Below are 15,629 nucleotides of genomic sequence, written 5' to 3'. Positions count from 1 at the left end.
AGTGTTAGCCAGCGATCTGCGGATTAATCCGCGTTAATTCTCCCAGCAGGAAACGCTCTGCTGCCAAACCGCCCAGTTGAAATTACTGTTTACTGCACCTACATCACCAAGGTTTAATAGCTGTAGCTTCGGACCCGCCACAATCAACCCCCCTAACCGTCAAGCTAGCCGCGCCCCAGGACGGGGTGACGCCAGCATCATTTCCCTGCCGGGATGCGGTCTGGTAACTGCTTCTTGGCCGGTTCCGCTACCCATGTGGTCGCCCAGGGCAACCATAAGGTCGACGCGAAAGATCAAAGTAAATGGGTAACCAATGCTTGGGCCGAGGCTGGCAAAGGTCTAATTAATCAACTGGAGGTTCAAATCTAAAAACGATACTTAAAAAAAGTAATTACCGGCAGATTCGCGTCCGGGGGAGGGGCGGTACTTCCGGGTCACGTGTGCTGGCGCCTTGACCTTCCTCGCAGCTCGGCCATTTTGTCCCAGTCAGTCCAGAGGCTGCGGCTGCGGAGGAGGCACCTGAGGAAGAGCAGCGAAGATGCTATCCGTGCGCGTCGCCGCGGCCGTGGCCCGCGCCCTCCCTCGGCGGGCCGGGCTGGTGAGCGCGGGGTCCCGGCGGCAGGGAGGGGGCTCGGCAGCAGTAGGTGGTGATGCACGGGCTCGGCCGCTCTTTCTCCGCGGAGGGTGAGGAGCTGTGGCGGCCCTCGCCATCTTGCTCCGCTGGCCACTCGGGCTGTCCTGGGCTGGCGGCGGAAGGGCCCTTTGGTCGCCCCGTGCGGGAGGGTGCCGAGTGCTGCAGGGGAGGCAGTGACCTTCGTGTTATCCAGAGATGGCGCCTCCGGAGGATTCCAGTCTTTGTCTGAGAGAGGCCTTGAGTGAAGGTCAGGACTGGGGCGCTAGTTTTCCGAGGCCTGCTGCGAAACGGCGAGGTTTGGTCCCGCTGGTTCTCCGGGACTTCCTCGTTGAAGGTCAGAGCACTGTTGTCAGGCCTGGTTGAAGCGAGCTTGGGGAGCCTGACATTGTATTGAAGGTCAGCAGGCCCCAGGCTTCCACCTCTTCCCCGAGGTCGGTTCAGAGGACATCAGTAAATGAAGGTGGCTTTCGGAATGCTTCAGTAGGCGGTCTCTTAGTGCTGAATAGTGAAACGATCATGAAAACACCGTACAGGTGCAAATATGCATTTCACTGCGGCCGATACCTTGACAGCAGAGGAGCTGGCTTCTAAATTGTCCTAGTCAGGCAGATTTTCCTTTGTGGTGCTTTGACGTGTTTTAAGATTCCTTGAGGAATCGTTAGTGTTTGAGAAATCAAGTAAAATAAAATAGAATATAGGTTGGAAAAAACCTGTGGAGGTCAGTGCCCTTCATTACTAATATCACTTGGAGTTACGGAAATAACTTTTAGGTCCTGTGTAAACACTTTTACTTGTTCTTTCATTTTAAGAGTAATCTCAGTTTGGGAGGTGAAATATATTGGTCATTTTACTACCCTAACCACCTTTGGTACCGTTTTGGATTTCTGTTAGCAAAAAAAAAAAAAAAAAAGCATTTTTAATGATTTTCATCCAGGTTCTATAGAAGGGAGTGTCTTCAGAATTGACATTGACCAACCACAGTGTTTCAACCTGAAGGAGGAGGGGTCCAGATTACTGCAAGCTTTGTTGACATTTGTTGGCTTTTTTTTTTAAAAAGTGCATGTGCCATATCTCTTAGTTTCTAATCAAACTCTTAACATTTACAGGCTTTTTACTTTTAAGGTTGAAATAGAAAATCTATTGAGATTTGCCCCTTTTAGGAAGCAGTTTATCAAATTGAGAATTTACACAACTCAATTGAAATATATCTAAAGTCAAAATAATATTATCTGATGCCTTTAAAAAGAAAGATATTTTGTTAGCTGTTGCTTTTTAAAATATGCTCTGCTTTTTTTAGCATATTTATTGTGTACCAGGAGCTGCATAATAAATTTTCACATGGATCAAAAGTGCTTTCTCAGGTGGTTAATATTTACGCTGATAATTTGATCAGGCCAAGCCTGCGTTTGTTTAAGCTTGCTAGTTTTATAAAGACTTTTTTAAAAATTAAATTTAAAAAAAAATCCTTGCACTAGGTCTCCAAAAATGCTTTGGGGTCATCCTTCATTGCTGTAAGGAACCTCCATGCCTCTGACTGTCGTCTTCAGAAGACTGGTAAGTTGTTAATTCTGTGTCTACACCACACTTACTACCTTGCGATTAAGTGAAAAATGAAGTTACGTAGGTTACATACCTATTGTGGATGTTTTGGGTTTTTTCCATTAGTTAGTGTTTTCTTTCAATTTTAGTTACTATGGAATCTCAGATTCTTAACCCATAATGAGCCATTTAGCCCTGTCTTGGTAGGTTCTCTTGTTCTAGTGAAATGAACTATAATTATGTATTTCTCTTTTGATGTTAGTACAGGTTCTTTTTTTTCTCATAATGAATGCTCCTTTGGTGGAAACAAAGTATATGTCAGGTGGTGGGCACCGTTTCTGATCTATGAATCTTTTCCTCTCCTAAAAAACACTGAAAAAAACCAGGTAATTTTTACCTCTATGTTTTTCAAAGACAATAATTGGTAAGCTATACCTGGCAGTCTGAATTTGCACATTGTAAATGCAATAGAGAGGTGAGGAGGTAAGCTTAGGAAGATGCTGTAGGTTGGGGACTTTCTTTTGAGATGTGCATTAGGGCTTTTGAAATAAAGTTAGGTATTTCCCACATGCTGAGATGAAGAATAGTACCTGCATCCTTTTAAAGGAAAAGTTACAGGTTTTCCCCACTATTTGAAAGTGGAACATTCTAATGAAACCTTTCCTTAGCTGAAATGGCTAAAGTGTGAAGAAGCGATTACCCTTTTTTGTAAAAGTGAAATGGCATAAATGGAACTTTCAAAAAGAGGGGGATACCTGTACTTACACTTTGTTAAACAGTTGCCTTTTTTTTTTTGGCTGCGAAGCGGGAACTTAGTTCCAAGACCAGGGATTGAGCCTGCGCCTTCAGCAGTGAAAGCACAGAGTCCTAACCACTGGATCACCAGAGAACTCCCAAAGAGTTGCTTTTTAAAATACACTGCATTTTAAAAATATGCTTTTTATAGAGTTTAGTTTGAGTTATATTCAAATTTTAACATAAATACAGATTTCCTAGAGATTAAACCAAAGAATTACAAGATAGAAAGTGTTTATTTTAAGGGTATTGCTTAATTCGATTAGCTCCTTATCTGGTTTACATTTGTCTCGTGAAGTTTTCTCTCAGTCACTTGGATTCATTTTCATAGTGGTAGGTATCAAGCTTTTTTGAATAGAATGTTGGACATTATGTTTTAGAATGCAATTTGATTATTATGATCACAACTCTAGTTTATATATTGTTAGGGAAATGAGTTTTGAAAAGATCTTTGGCCCAGGCTCTTTTTGTAATGGAATTGTTCTCTCTTAATAGGCACTGCTGAGGTGTCCTCTATTCTTGAAGAGCGTATTCTTGGAGCTGATACCTCTGTTGACCTTGAAGAGACTGGGCGTGTTTTAAGTATTGGTGATGGTATTGCCCGTGTACATGGGCTGAGAAATGTTCAAGCAGAAGAAATGGTAGAGTTTTCTTCAGGTTTAAAGGTGAATTATAAAATGAGATTTTGATGTTTTAACATTGGTGTCTCCTCAGTTATTCATTTAGTAATTCAGAGATTGTGTAAGATTTTTTTTTTAAACTTTGAATCTGAATCTGCTTCACTGTTTGTGTTTGTCATTATTATAGATTGTGAAAAAAATAAATTTTTTGTTAATCAAACTTTTTACCCTAGGGACTGATTTACACATAAGTTGTAAACATTAGCATTGAAATATAAAACTGAGTAAATCTTCACCCAGATTTTGAGAAGTTCAAGTCTGTTTGTAGCTGTTAAGATCATCCTATACGAAAGCATTTGATAATTTTAATTAAATTCATTTCCGGTGAAAAGTTGAAAGCCACTGACTTTGTATTTCTAGTAAGAGTGGATCTATTGTTGAAAAGTGAGCTAGTGATGTAGCTATCAAGCTCTCTAATGATACAAGTCTACTTTTTTCTATTAGATTGAGCCTAGTTGGGCAGTAAGGTGAGAAAAGTTGTAGGAGTCACGGGTTCTCTGATGAAAGCAGAGCATGATATCCAGGTGGACCAGGGGCAGTAGAATTATCCACTAATCACACAGGGGGAAAGATCTTCTTGGTCTGCTTGGTAGTGTCCAGTGTGGAAAAAGAGCCTGTTGGTGTGGAAGACTAATTATGGAGCCGAAAGTTTTATCAGTAGTTCTCAGACCTTGGCTAAGAATTTAACCTCTCATCTATATTGTATATATCTTTGAGAGGTTAGGCTGAAATAGATGAACTGAATTTCCTTTTAGCTTTTTTTTTGGCTGTGTTGGGTCTTCGTTGCTGCACATCACATGGGCTTTCTCTAGTTGTGGCGAGCAGGGGCTGCTCTTCATTGCGGTGCACTGGCTTCTTATTACAGTGGCTTCTCTTGTTGCAGAGCACAGGCTCTAGCTGCGTGGGCTCAGTAGTTGTGACTCGCAGGCTGAGTAGTTATGGCGCACAGGCTTAGTTGCTCCGCGGCATGTGGGATCTTCCCAGACCAGGGCTCAAACCCGTGTCGCCTGCACTAGCAGACAGATTCCTAACCACTGCACCACCAGGGAAGTCCCAACAGGGCAATTATTAATTTAAATTTTAAATAGTCACATGTGATTAGTGACTACTCTGTTGAACATCAGATATTCAGACTAAAGATTTTGTACCTGTGATGATATTCCATGATATTCCTCTGTATTTAGTGTAAGTAATTCTCCAGAGCTTCATTTATTGACCAGAGTCAGTTCCTGGACTAGCCTTTTTGCTTTGGTTGTGATTTAGGGACCTAAAGTCTTACCATTTTGAAATACGATTGTAATGATGAGAGATGACCCAGTACTGTCATATTATATAGATTTGTTCTTGATTAAGTAGCTTTTAATTTAACTTTTTACTAACCTGATGGGTACAGGTTCCGACTAGATAGTTTTTTAAAATTGTTCATGGAGTTCTCACAGATGTGAATCAAGCATGTCTTAAAATTCCCAGTTGACCTTCATTTATTTCATACTGGCACCCAGTTCAAAAACCATAGTCAAAGGAAATACAGTAGAAAAAGCTTAAACTGTTCAATTTCTTTGCTTCTTTTAGTTCTTAGAGGATGTGATAAGGTGCTTCTTAGGCTTATAATTCTAACCTATAATTATTCAAGGGAACATGTTGCTGTTTTAGAAGTCTTAACTAAGGAAGATTTTTTGTTGGAAAAATACTCACGAGTAAACCAGATCTGAAAAGTCAATATTACTCTTTCCCTCTATTTTCATATGTAGTGTAGGTATATGGGAAGAAGTGCCACTCAAGCTTCATGGGTATTCAATTGTGTCTTTTGTATAGGGTATGTCTCTGAACTTGGAACCTGACAATGTTGGTGTTGTTGTGTTTGGAAATGATAAACTAATTAAGGAAGGAGATATTGTGAAGAGAACTGGGGCTATTGTGGATGTTCCAGTCGGCGAGGAGCTGTTGGGTCGTGTAGTAGATGCCCTTGGTAATGCCATTGATGGAAAGGTAGGTTTAACATTTATTAGATGTGGTTGTAGCTTCTAACAAAGAGCCAAACTGATTGGTCTGGGGTTTCTTTTTATCGTTTAACAGGGTCCAATTGGTTCCAAGACCCGAAGGCGAGTTGGTCTGAAAGCCCCTGGGATCATTCCTCGAATCTCTGTGCGGGAACCAATGCAGACTGGCATTAAGGCTGTGGACAGCTTAGTGCCGATTGGTCGTGGTCAACGTGAGCTGATTATTGGTGACCGACAGACTGGGTAAAGACTTGATAGCTTGTTGAAAAGTTCTAACTAAAATTTGCTCTGTGGAAAGATTACTTTTAGGCTTGGAATGGTAAATACTTTGGATATCCAGGAGAGAGTAGAATGTGATGTGAGGAGGAAGAGGAAGAGGAGTGAAATTTAAGTTGGGGGATCCTTTGAAGTGTTTAGTAATATTTATGTTTATTTTCTCTTTTTAAAGCAAAACGTCAATTGCTATTGACACAATCATTAACCAGAAACGATTCAATGATGGAACTGATGAAAAGAAGAAGCTATACTGTATCTACGTTGCTATTGGTCAAAAGAGATCCACTGTTGCCCAGTTGGTGAAGAGACTTACAGATGCAGGTATTAAGGAACCGTAGTCTCGTTGTTATCTGGGATGCTGCTAATCTTAGGATAGCTTATGCTTAATGTGGGCTGATTTTAATTACTCCTTAATGAGCTGAAGTTTCTAATATAAATCAATACAAAAGTAATATGTAAAAAACTAGTATAAAACAGCAGCTAACTTTTAAGGTTCTGTCAGTTTCTTTAAAGTAGAAGCTATTTGGATAATTTTAATAGTAAGTCACAGTAGTAAAGCAGTTAGATAATTTTTATTCTAGTCTCTAATCTAAAATCACAGTATTGATAACCATATAAAACTTAAAATTTATTTTCTTCTCAGATGCCATGAAGTACACCATTGTGGTTTCAGCTACTGCTTCGGATGCTGCCCCACTTCAGTACCTGGCTCCTTATTCTGGATGTTCTATGGGAGAATATTTTAGGGATAATGGCAAACATGCTTTGATCATTTATGACGACTTATCCAAACAGGTCAAATGAAATGTATTTTTAGACTCTGTATGTTGGTGCCCCAGTGGTAGTTGACAAATGTAGCTTCTGTCTAATAGGTGAACTTCACAACCCTTTTCTATACCATAGGCTGTTGCTTACCGTCAGATGTCTCTGCTGCTCCGCCGACCCCCTGGTCGTGAGGCCTATCCTGGTGATGTGTTCTACCTACACTCCCGTCTGCTAGAGAGAGCAGCCAAAATGAACGATGCTTTTGGTGGTGGCTCCTTGACTGCTTTACCAGTCATAGAAACACAAGCTGGTGATGTGTCTGCTTACATTCCAACGAATGTCATTTCCATCACTGACGGACAGGTATTGATTTTATGATTAAATAAGTGTGAAAGCTTCGGATGATTTGAAGGCATTGGTTGAGATTAGTAGTTTTGAACTAACTTGTTAAATGCTTTTTAGTTTTCATTATGGAAAATCTCAAACGTAAAGAGAATAGTATAATGAAACCTCACATATCCCACCCATTTATCAATTCGTGGTATAGTGTACTTCATTCTTGCTTCCTTTTTACCCACTATTCTCTTCCCTGTATAATTTTGAAGCAAATCCTGGAGAAATCACACCACTTCACGTGTATAAGATTCAATATAAATACGATACCTGTTCTTTTCTCATCTCACTCACATTTCCTAATCTCAGCAATAGAATATGCAGGTTGATTGGGTTGTGAAAGATTTGAGGAGCTCTTTACCATAAGACATTTAGCATTCTTCCTGGCTTCAGCATTTGCTACAATGACTTAATTTTGAATATAGTTGATTTCTTTAGGCCTGCTAATAAGCGTGAGTATTTTCCTTACATTGTAGATTTTCTTGGAAACAGAATTGTTCTACAAAGGTATCCGTCCTGCCATTAACGTTGGTTTGTCTGTATCCCGTGTTGGATCTGCTGCCCAAACCAGGGCCATGAAACAGGTAATTTGCATCACTTTGTCATTAGGTTAAAAATCAAAGTGTATGGTGGTCTGTGTCATTGAGGTAAGTATTTTTGTATCGTGTGAATTAACCATTTCTGTATTTTAGGTGGCAGGTACCATGAAACTGGAATTGGCTCAGTATCGTGAGGTTGCTGCTTTTGCCCAATTTGGTTCTGACCTCGATGCTGCCACTCAACAACTCTTGAGTCGTGGTGTGCGTTTGACTGAGTTGCTGAAGCAAGGACAGTATTGTGAGTTGTACTTTTCCATTTGGTCAAGTTCCTACTGTGTGTTAGGACCTGGGAATATCACATAGCTCCTTATAAGAATATGTGCTGTTAATCTTTGATCAGAGATATTGTCTTTTGAATGTGATTGATACCTGTGTTACTTAAAGTACAGTCCTTATCATTTGAATGTAAATGTGAGGAAAGGTGTACCAATACCCTTCTTTTGGGCGTGAAGACATAGTAGATTCCATTCCTCCCCACCATCGCCCTCTTGGCTATATGATTGTGGAATTTGGCAGATTTAAAAGAATGTTAGTGTCGGGAATTCCCTGGCAGTCCAATGGTTAGGACTCTGCCAAGGGCCTGGGTTCGATCCCTGGTCAGGGAACTAAGGTCCTGCAAGCTGTGCGGGTGCGGCCTAAAAAAAAAATTAAAAAAAAAAAAAAGAATGTTAGTGTGTACTACCTTGCTATAAAATTTCAGCAAGTTATTTATACCCAAAAGAATATAAATGCTGCTGGATGATATACAGTGCTCATGGAATATGCTCAGAGGTTACACTTCAAGGCTTGCCATTATGAGGAAAAAACTGATTCAGGGCGGGGAGGTGGGAAGGAGTACTGATGTGGAGTTTCCACTTGTGGAAGTAGGCAATCTGTAGACACGTGTTAATAATTTGTGGAAAAAGTAAGTTTCTCTGACTTTGGAAACATGGCATTTATTTGTTGAGCAACTCACTTATTTCTTTTCAGCTCCCATGGCTATTGAAGAGCAAGTAGCTGTTATCTACGCTGGTGTCAGGGGGTATCTTGATAAGCTGGAGCCCAGCAAGATCACAAAGTTTGAGAATGCTTTCTTGTCTCATGTTATCAGCCAACATCAAACCCTGTTGGGCAAAATCAGGTATGAACACAACTGATGTCTTCTTTTTTGTAAGCTTTAAAATGTAAAGTCTTGTTAAAATTCTTTTGAATTCTGTAATTAAGCTAGTCATTGAATTTTTATCCAGGTCAGAACTGATCTGCTTTTGTTTTCAAAATAGGGCTGATGGAAAGATCTCAGAAGAGTCAGATGCAAAGATGAAAGAGGTTGTAACAAACTTCTTGGCTGGGTTTGAAGCTTAAACTCCTGTGGATTCACATCAAATGCCAGATTTGGTTTTGTCATTGTTTCTTCTTGTTCCATTTATAAAAGGATTATTCCAATACTTCAGATGTACAGTAATCACATTAAAATAAAGGTTCCATATTGCTTGGTGGCTTTCTATAGATTCTTTTTGCAGTACGCGGGCCTCTCACTGCTGTGGCCTCTCCCGTTGTGGAGCACACGCTCCGGACGCGCAGGCCCAGCGGCCGTGGCTCACGGGCCCAGCCACTCCGCAGCATGTGGGATCCTCCCGGACCGGGGCACGAACCCATGTCCCCTGCATCGGCAGGCGGACTCAACCACTGCGCCACCAGGGAAGCCCTATAGATTCTTTAAAAAGAATGGAGATTATACTTTGAGGAATTGGTAAACTGTTTCTTAGCTTTTTTTACTTGATTATTATAAAGTTAGCAGGCCCACATAATATTCGAGACTGAGTTCTTTGTAAGATTCTAGAGTGCTTTGTGATTGATTAAAGAGAAATTCACTAACTGGATATATGTGGCAAAGTTCATATTTGATAATGTTGAAAAGTCTGATTGACTTCTCTTCCCAGAAGACTAATTTGCATAAAGAGGTACTGTAGGCAGGAAAAGAACAGGGCAACTAAAATTGTCAAGGAAATAAAAAGCTAAGTGAAGAGTGAAAGATTAGGACAAAAATTGAGAAAGGAGGTATCAATAAAATTGTGAACATGTCAATATTTTCTCATTGTGTGCTTTAACGTACCTTTTATAAGCTGCAGTTCTTAAGTGATCAAGTTTTCATGGGTTAGTATTTTTGGTCTTATTTAGGAAATTTTTACAGTCAGAAAGATAACTATATTTTCTACTAAGAGTTCTAAAGATTTGCTTTGTCATCTGAGCTTAATTCAGTATTAGAGTTCTCCAGAGAAATAAAACATAAACATAGCTGTATAGAGAGATTATGGGATTGGCAAGTTTGAAAGGGTAGATGGGCAGGTTGAAGACCCAGGGAACAGTTGCATCTGGGGGTAGAATTCCTTCTTCCATGATGGACCTCACGTTTTTCAACTGGATGAGACCCACCCACGTGGAGAGTAATCTGCTTTACTCAAAGTCTACTGCTTTTTAAGTGTTAATCATCTAAAAAAATACCTTCACATGGGACTTCTCTGGCGGTCCAGTGATTAAGATTCTGTGCTTCCAATGCAGGAGGAGCAGGTTAGATCCCTGGTTGGGGGGGGGGGGGCACTGAGATCCCATGTGCTGAGTGGCACGTGGCCAAAAACGAAAACCTTCACGGCAATGTCTAAACTGGTGTTTGACCAAAAACTGGATACCATAGCCCAGCCGAGTTGACATAAAAGATTGACCATCATCATCCATTTGGAGTTGTATTTTTGTGTAGAGGTCAGAAGTCTTTTTTTTTTTTCTTTTCCATATGTATATCCAGTTTTTTCAGCTCCATTTATTAAATGGTTCTTCCCCACTTAAACTGCCATATGTGTGTTGTATTTAAATTTCACCCATGCCTGTGACTTTCTGGGCTCTATTCATTTTTAAATTAACACAGGTATATAATTTAATGAATCAAAAACTCAAGACAGGGCTGTTGTTGAAAAATGGCAATCTCTTGCTTGTCTACCCCCAACTTTCTGCTCTCTTAAAGCAACTAACTTCATTTATTTCTTTTGTCAGTTACCTCCATATTGCAGTTTTTATTATGCCGCTTTTATATTATACGTGTGATCTATTGATCTCACCAAATAGATAAGAATTTTTCATGTGGACACTCACATTACCCACCCTACCGTAATCCTCTGTCATTACAATATAAACAGATTATGATTTGAGATAAAGAAATTTTGCTTATGTGACTTATTTATGAGCTGATGAAAGCCAAAATGTTTATGTTGTTCTCAGTCTCGGTAGGCTCTCTGTATAAATAGAAGTACTAGTTTAATTTGTCTAATGATAGATGATACTGATACTAAAAGAGCAGATGTGCCCTATGAAAAGTTTGGTGAGTCTGGTCATTTAGATTTTAGTTTCTACTGTCAATAAGCTGTATGAATTTGGTAAGTCATTTAAGTTTTTGTTCATGTAAATAAAGAGTTGTGCTAGAACATGTCAAGAATTCTAAGCTGTATGGCCCTTTCCCTGATTTTACTGAGCTAAAGCCCAGCCCATTCTATTGCAGCAGTGAACCAGGAGCAACAAATTCTAAGATTCAAATGTATTTTTTTTAACCACTCAGAGACTAATGTGATGGGACACTTCACCTGGCTGTTCTGAACAGGCAGGCCTGAATACTCTGATTAATGGCCTTCTTGTGCGGCAGCCAAATGGCCTATCATAAAATGGTTTTTGTACAGCTTATAGAGGAATGGTGAACGTCTGAAAAGGTACTTGAGCTTTGAAATTTGAGGTTTTATGGCTTTCAGATATGTATTTTAAGGTCTCTTGATAATAAAGTCTGTAATTTTAGAAATATTAAGATAGGCATATTTTTTATAAATTTTAAAATTTTGTTTTTGGTTGCGTTGGGTCTTCGTTGTGGTGCGCAGGCTTCTCATTGTGGTGGCTTCTCTTGTGGAGCAGGGGCTCTAGGTGCATGGACTTCAGTGGTTGGTGCATGGGCTCAGTAGCTGAGACTTGTGGGCTTTAGAGCGCAGGCTCAGTAGTTGTGGTACAGGGGTGCTTAGTTGCTCTGTGGCATGTGGAATCTTCCTGGACCAGGGCTCAAACCCACGTCATCTGCATTGGCAGGCGGTTTCTTAACTGCTGCGCCACCAGGGAAGCCCAAGATAGGCATATTTTAAATAGTGCTTAGTTTATTGAGCATCAACTATGAGATGAACACTAACAAAGTGAGCAAGGCAGAAGGATCCTTTCAGTAACTTATCTAGGGTTAGGGAGTGGGACAAAAGACATTTAATATAATGATGACTTTGTAAATACTGTGCAGCTACTACCTAGAAATACAAATAAGATGCAGTAAGTAACCAGTACAAAATGCCATTTGAATTAAAAATGACTACCTACTGGTAGAGCTGGAAAAGAGCTCGTATTGGCGTTTGGCCAGGGGAAGATTTTTAAATTTTATTTATTTATTTTTGGCTGCATTGGGTCTTCGTTGCTGTGTGCGGGCTTTCTCTAGTTGTGGTGAGTGGGGGCTACTCTTCGTTGTGGTGCATGGACTTCTTGCGGTGGCTTCTGTTGTGGAGCACGGGCTGTAGGCATGCGGGCTCAGCAAGTGTGGTTTGTGGGCCTAGAATGTAGGCTCAGTAGTTGTGGTGCATGGGCCCAGTTGCTCCACGGCATGTGGGATCTTCCCAGACCAGGAATCCAACCCGTGTCCCCTGCATTGGCAGGTGGATTCTTAACCACTATGCCACCAGGGGAGCCCACGTTTTTTAGTTGGTTGAAGTATAGTTGATACAATATTGTGTTAGTTTCAGGTATACAGCAGAGTGATTGTTTTTTTTTTCAGATTTTTCCATTATAGGTTTTTAAAAGATACTGAATATAGTTTCCTATGCTATACAGTAAATCTTTGTTTATATACAGTAGCATATGCTATACAATAAATCCTTGTTTATATACAGTAGTATATATCTGTTAATCCCATACTCCTAATTAATTCTCCTCCCTTTCCCCTTTGGTAGCCATAAGTTTGTTCTGTGAATCTATTTTGTAAATAAGTTAATTTGTGTTATTTTTTAGATTCCACATATAAGTGATAATCATATAATATTTGTCTTTCTCTGACTTAGTATTTTTTTTAAATTTATTTTATTTTTTATTTTTGGCTGCGTTGGGTCTTTGTTGCTGCGCGCAGGCTTTCTCTAGTTGCGGCGAGTGGGGGCTACTCTGTGGTGGTGCACGGGCTTCTCATTGCAGTGGCTTCTCGTTGCGGAGCAGGGGCTCTAGGTGCCTGGGCTTCAGTAGCAGCACGCGGGCACAATAGTTGTGGCTCACGGGCTCTAGAGTGCAGGCTCAGTAGTTGGTGGTGCACGGGCTTAGTTGTTCCTCGGCTTGTGGGATCTTCCTGGACCAGGGCTTGAACCTGTGTCCCCTGATTGGCAGGTGGATTCTTAACCACTGCGCCACCAGGGAAGTCCCCTCTTTACTTTCTTTTTAAATTATGAAGACCTAAGAAAAGTTGAAAAAATAGTACAATTAACACCCATTTACTCTTTATCCATATACACCAGTTGTTAATATTTTGATGCATTTGCTTTATTCATTCATTACTTCGTTTATTCATTTTTCTGGTGAACCATTTGAGAGTAAGTTGCAGGCATCCTGACAGTTTGGACACTTGAGCTAAAACATTTCAGCATCTATATCCTAAGAATAAAGACATTCATCTTTATAACCACAATACCACTATTACACCTAAGAAAACAAACATTGATTCACTAATATGCAGTCCTTAATAAAATTTCCCTAATTATCTCCCCAGCATCTTTCACTGAATGGTTTTGGGATCTGTTGATTCTTGCCTGAAATAGTTACAACATTGGGAGTTGTAAAGTGGTGGTTTTATAATTCTTTTCTACATTGACTAGCTGGCATTTTCTCAAGGAAAGCATTCCATCTCATATCAGTATGAACCAGAGATTGCAAAATCAGCAATGGGAAGATGCTCCTGGAGTAATGTATGGAGGAAACCAGGTGTAGGCTTTCTAGTCCTCTCCCAGTCCAAGGGTTTTATTGGGGCTAGTCACATGGGTACCTTCTGCCTAGCATGTACTAAAATTCCAGACTCCTGGAAGGAAACAGGTATTCAGCATAAGTCACATTGTACAGACAGTTTAGGCACAAAATTTTTATATCTGTGTTGGAACTGAATACCAGTCAGGTTCCTAGATGCTAGTCAAGGGCTAATCTTGTAAGCAGGCTTTTCTCAGGATAGCAGCAGTCCCAGGCCTGCCTCTTCTGCACAGGCATCTTTAAAACAATAATTATCAGCAAGACCAACCTGCAATATTGACCTCACTTGTGCTCTCCAGGGGTCCTGCATTTAGCCAGTTAAAACAAATCCTATTAACCATAAAGATGTATTTTAGAAAGGTGGTTTATACAAGTTTCTGTCTGAACCTATTTTATTTGGCCAAGGTATCAACTCGAGCCCAGCACAGCTCTGGCCCCTGAACTGGAGCTGACCTGAATGCCTTTCTGAGCTGAGGCAGCATCATGATAGTACAGGAGTATGGTATATTGTCACAACTAATGAACCAATATTGATACATCATAATTGACTAAAGTTCATCCTTTATTCAGATTTCCTTAGGTGTTCTGTTTTTTACTCCCCCCCACCATGAATTTCTTTAGTTTTTACTTAATGTCCTTTTTCTGTTCCAGTTTCACATCCAGGATACTACATTGGTCGTCATGCCTCCTTAGGTTCCTCTGGGCTGTGAGTTTCTTAGATTTCCTTGTTTGTAATGACCTTGAAAGTTTTGAGGGATAGTAATTAGGTATTTTATAGAATGTCTTTCACTTTAATATTATCCTCATGATTAGACTAGGGTTATAGGTTTTTAGGTGAAAGACCACAGAGGTAGATTACCAGTCTTATCACCTGATGTCAAGGGCACATACTGTCAATGTGAGTTATGACTGTTCATGTTAATCTTGATCACCTGCCTGAGGTTTTGTTTATCAGGCTTCTCCACTGTAAGGTTACTCTCCCCTCACCTCCTTCCGTATTGTATTCTTTGGGAGGAAGTGACTATTCATAGCTTCCACTGAAGGGATGGGAAATTTTACTCACCTCCTTGAAGGTGGAGCATCAACATAAATTATTTGGAATTATGCACAGAAGATTTATATATCCTTTATGTATTCAGTCACCTATTTATATCAGTACGAATTCCTGGTTAATTATTTTATACTTTGGGTTATAATGCAGTATTACATTACTTTTGTTCAAATTGTTCCAGCTTTGGCCATTGTGGCCTCTTTCAGTTGGCTCCGGTGCCCCTTTGTAATGCCCTCAATTGTGTATGTGTACGTGTGGGCTTTCTGGTACTGCAAAATGCTCCATGCTTACCTTATATTGTATATTTCCTGCCCCAGCCCTAGAAACAGTCCTGGTATTTTGGTTTTAGTTTTACAAGTTTTATATATATATATATAAAAAAGCACACACACATATACATGTATATATACACATACTGGATATGAGTTCATTGTAGGATAAATGTATTAGAAATTTCATCTCCTATTCTTTAGCTTGCTTTTCACTCTTAAATGGTGGCTTTTGATGAAAAAGCCCCACATGCAGTAGGTTGTCTTTTGTGACAGTGAATATCAAAGTTTTTCCATCTTTACTTGGACCAGGAACAGATCGTCTGAGTTCCTTACCTCACTCACTTTCACTTATGAAAATTCCAATCTTAAAAGGTGTTGAGTAGGGGGAATTTTCCCCTCCCCCACTTTGACTGGCCTACTAATAAAATTGACACCTGACAGATTAACAAGAGAAAAAGTAACAAATTTTAATTCGTGCACATGGAAGTCTCAGAAATGGGATATAAGAAGTGGCTAAAGCAGGCAACTTTTATACTTTTTATTTTTAAATATATTTATTTTTATATTTGGCTGCATTGGG

At 40.0% G+C, this 15,629-nt stretch overlaps 1 protein-coding gene across 1 annotated transcript; it reads left to right on the top strand.

Annotated features, from left to right (window-relative positions):
* The first annotated feature begins 442 nt into the window (after nt 1–442).
* Nucleotides 443–9,158, top strand: ATP5F1A (ATP synthase F1 subunit alpha). The gene is made up of 12 exons (XM_030867838.2): nt 443–598; nt 2,110–2,188; nt 3,464–3,633; nt 5,464–5,637; nt 5,725–5,891; nt 6,097–6,245; nt 6,568–6,719; nt 6,828–7,052; nt 7,559–7,666; nt 7,775–7,919; nt 8,651–8,801; nt 8,941–9,158. The coding sequence occupies exons 1-12, from the start codon at nt 539–541 to the stop codon at nt 9,020–9,022; spliced, it is 1,662 nt and encodes a 553-aa protein (XP_030723698.2). The 5' UTR covers nt 443–538; the 3' UTR covers nt 9,023–9,158.
* Nucleotides 9,159–15,629: the final 6,471 nt, after the last annotated feature.

Source organism: Globicephala melas, chromosome 13 (assembly GCF_963455315.2).
Source record: "Globicephala melas chromosome 13, mGloMel1.2, whole genome shotgun sequence".
Classification (NCBI taxonomy): domain Eukaryota; kingdom Metazoa; phylum Chordata; class Mammalia; order Artiodactyla; family Delphinidae; genus Globicephala; species Globicephala melas.
The sequence above is the reverse complement of the archived record's forward strand: the minus strand, read 5'-3'. Positions and strand labels throughout refer to the sequence as shown.

Excerpts from the sequence above, each read along its gene's own strand:
- ATP5F1A (XM_030867838.2), top strand. The coding sequence starts at position 539 with ATGCTATCCGTGCGCGTCGCCGCGGCCGTGGCCCGCGCCCTCCCTCGG. Across the intron at positions 599-2,109 it reads TCCCTCGGCGGGCCGGGCTG|GTCTCCAAAAATGCTTTGGG; the intron begins GTGAGCGCGGGG and ends TCCTTGCACTAG. Across the intron at positions 6,246-6,567 it reads GAAGAGACTTACAGATGCAG|ATGCCATGAAGTACACCATT; the intron begins GTATTAAGGAAC and ends TTTTCTTCTCAG.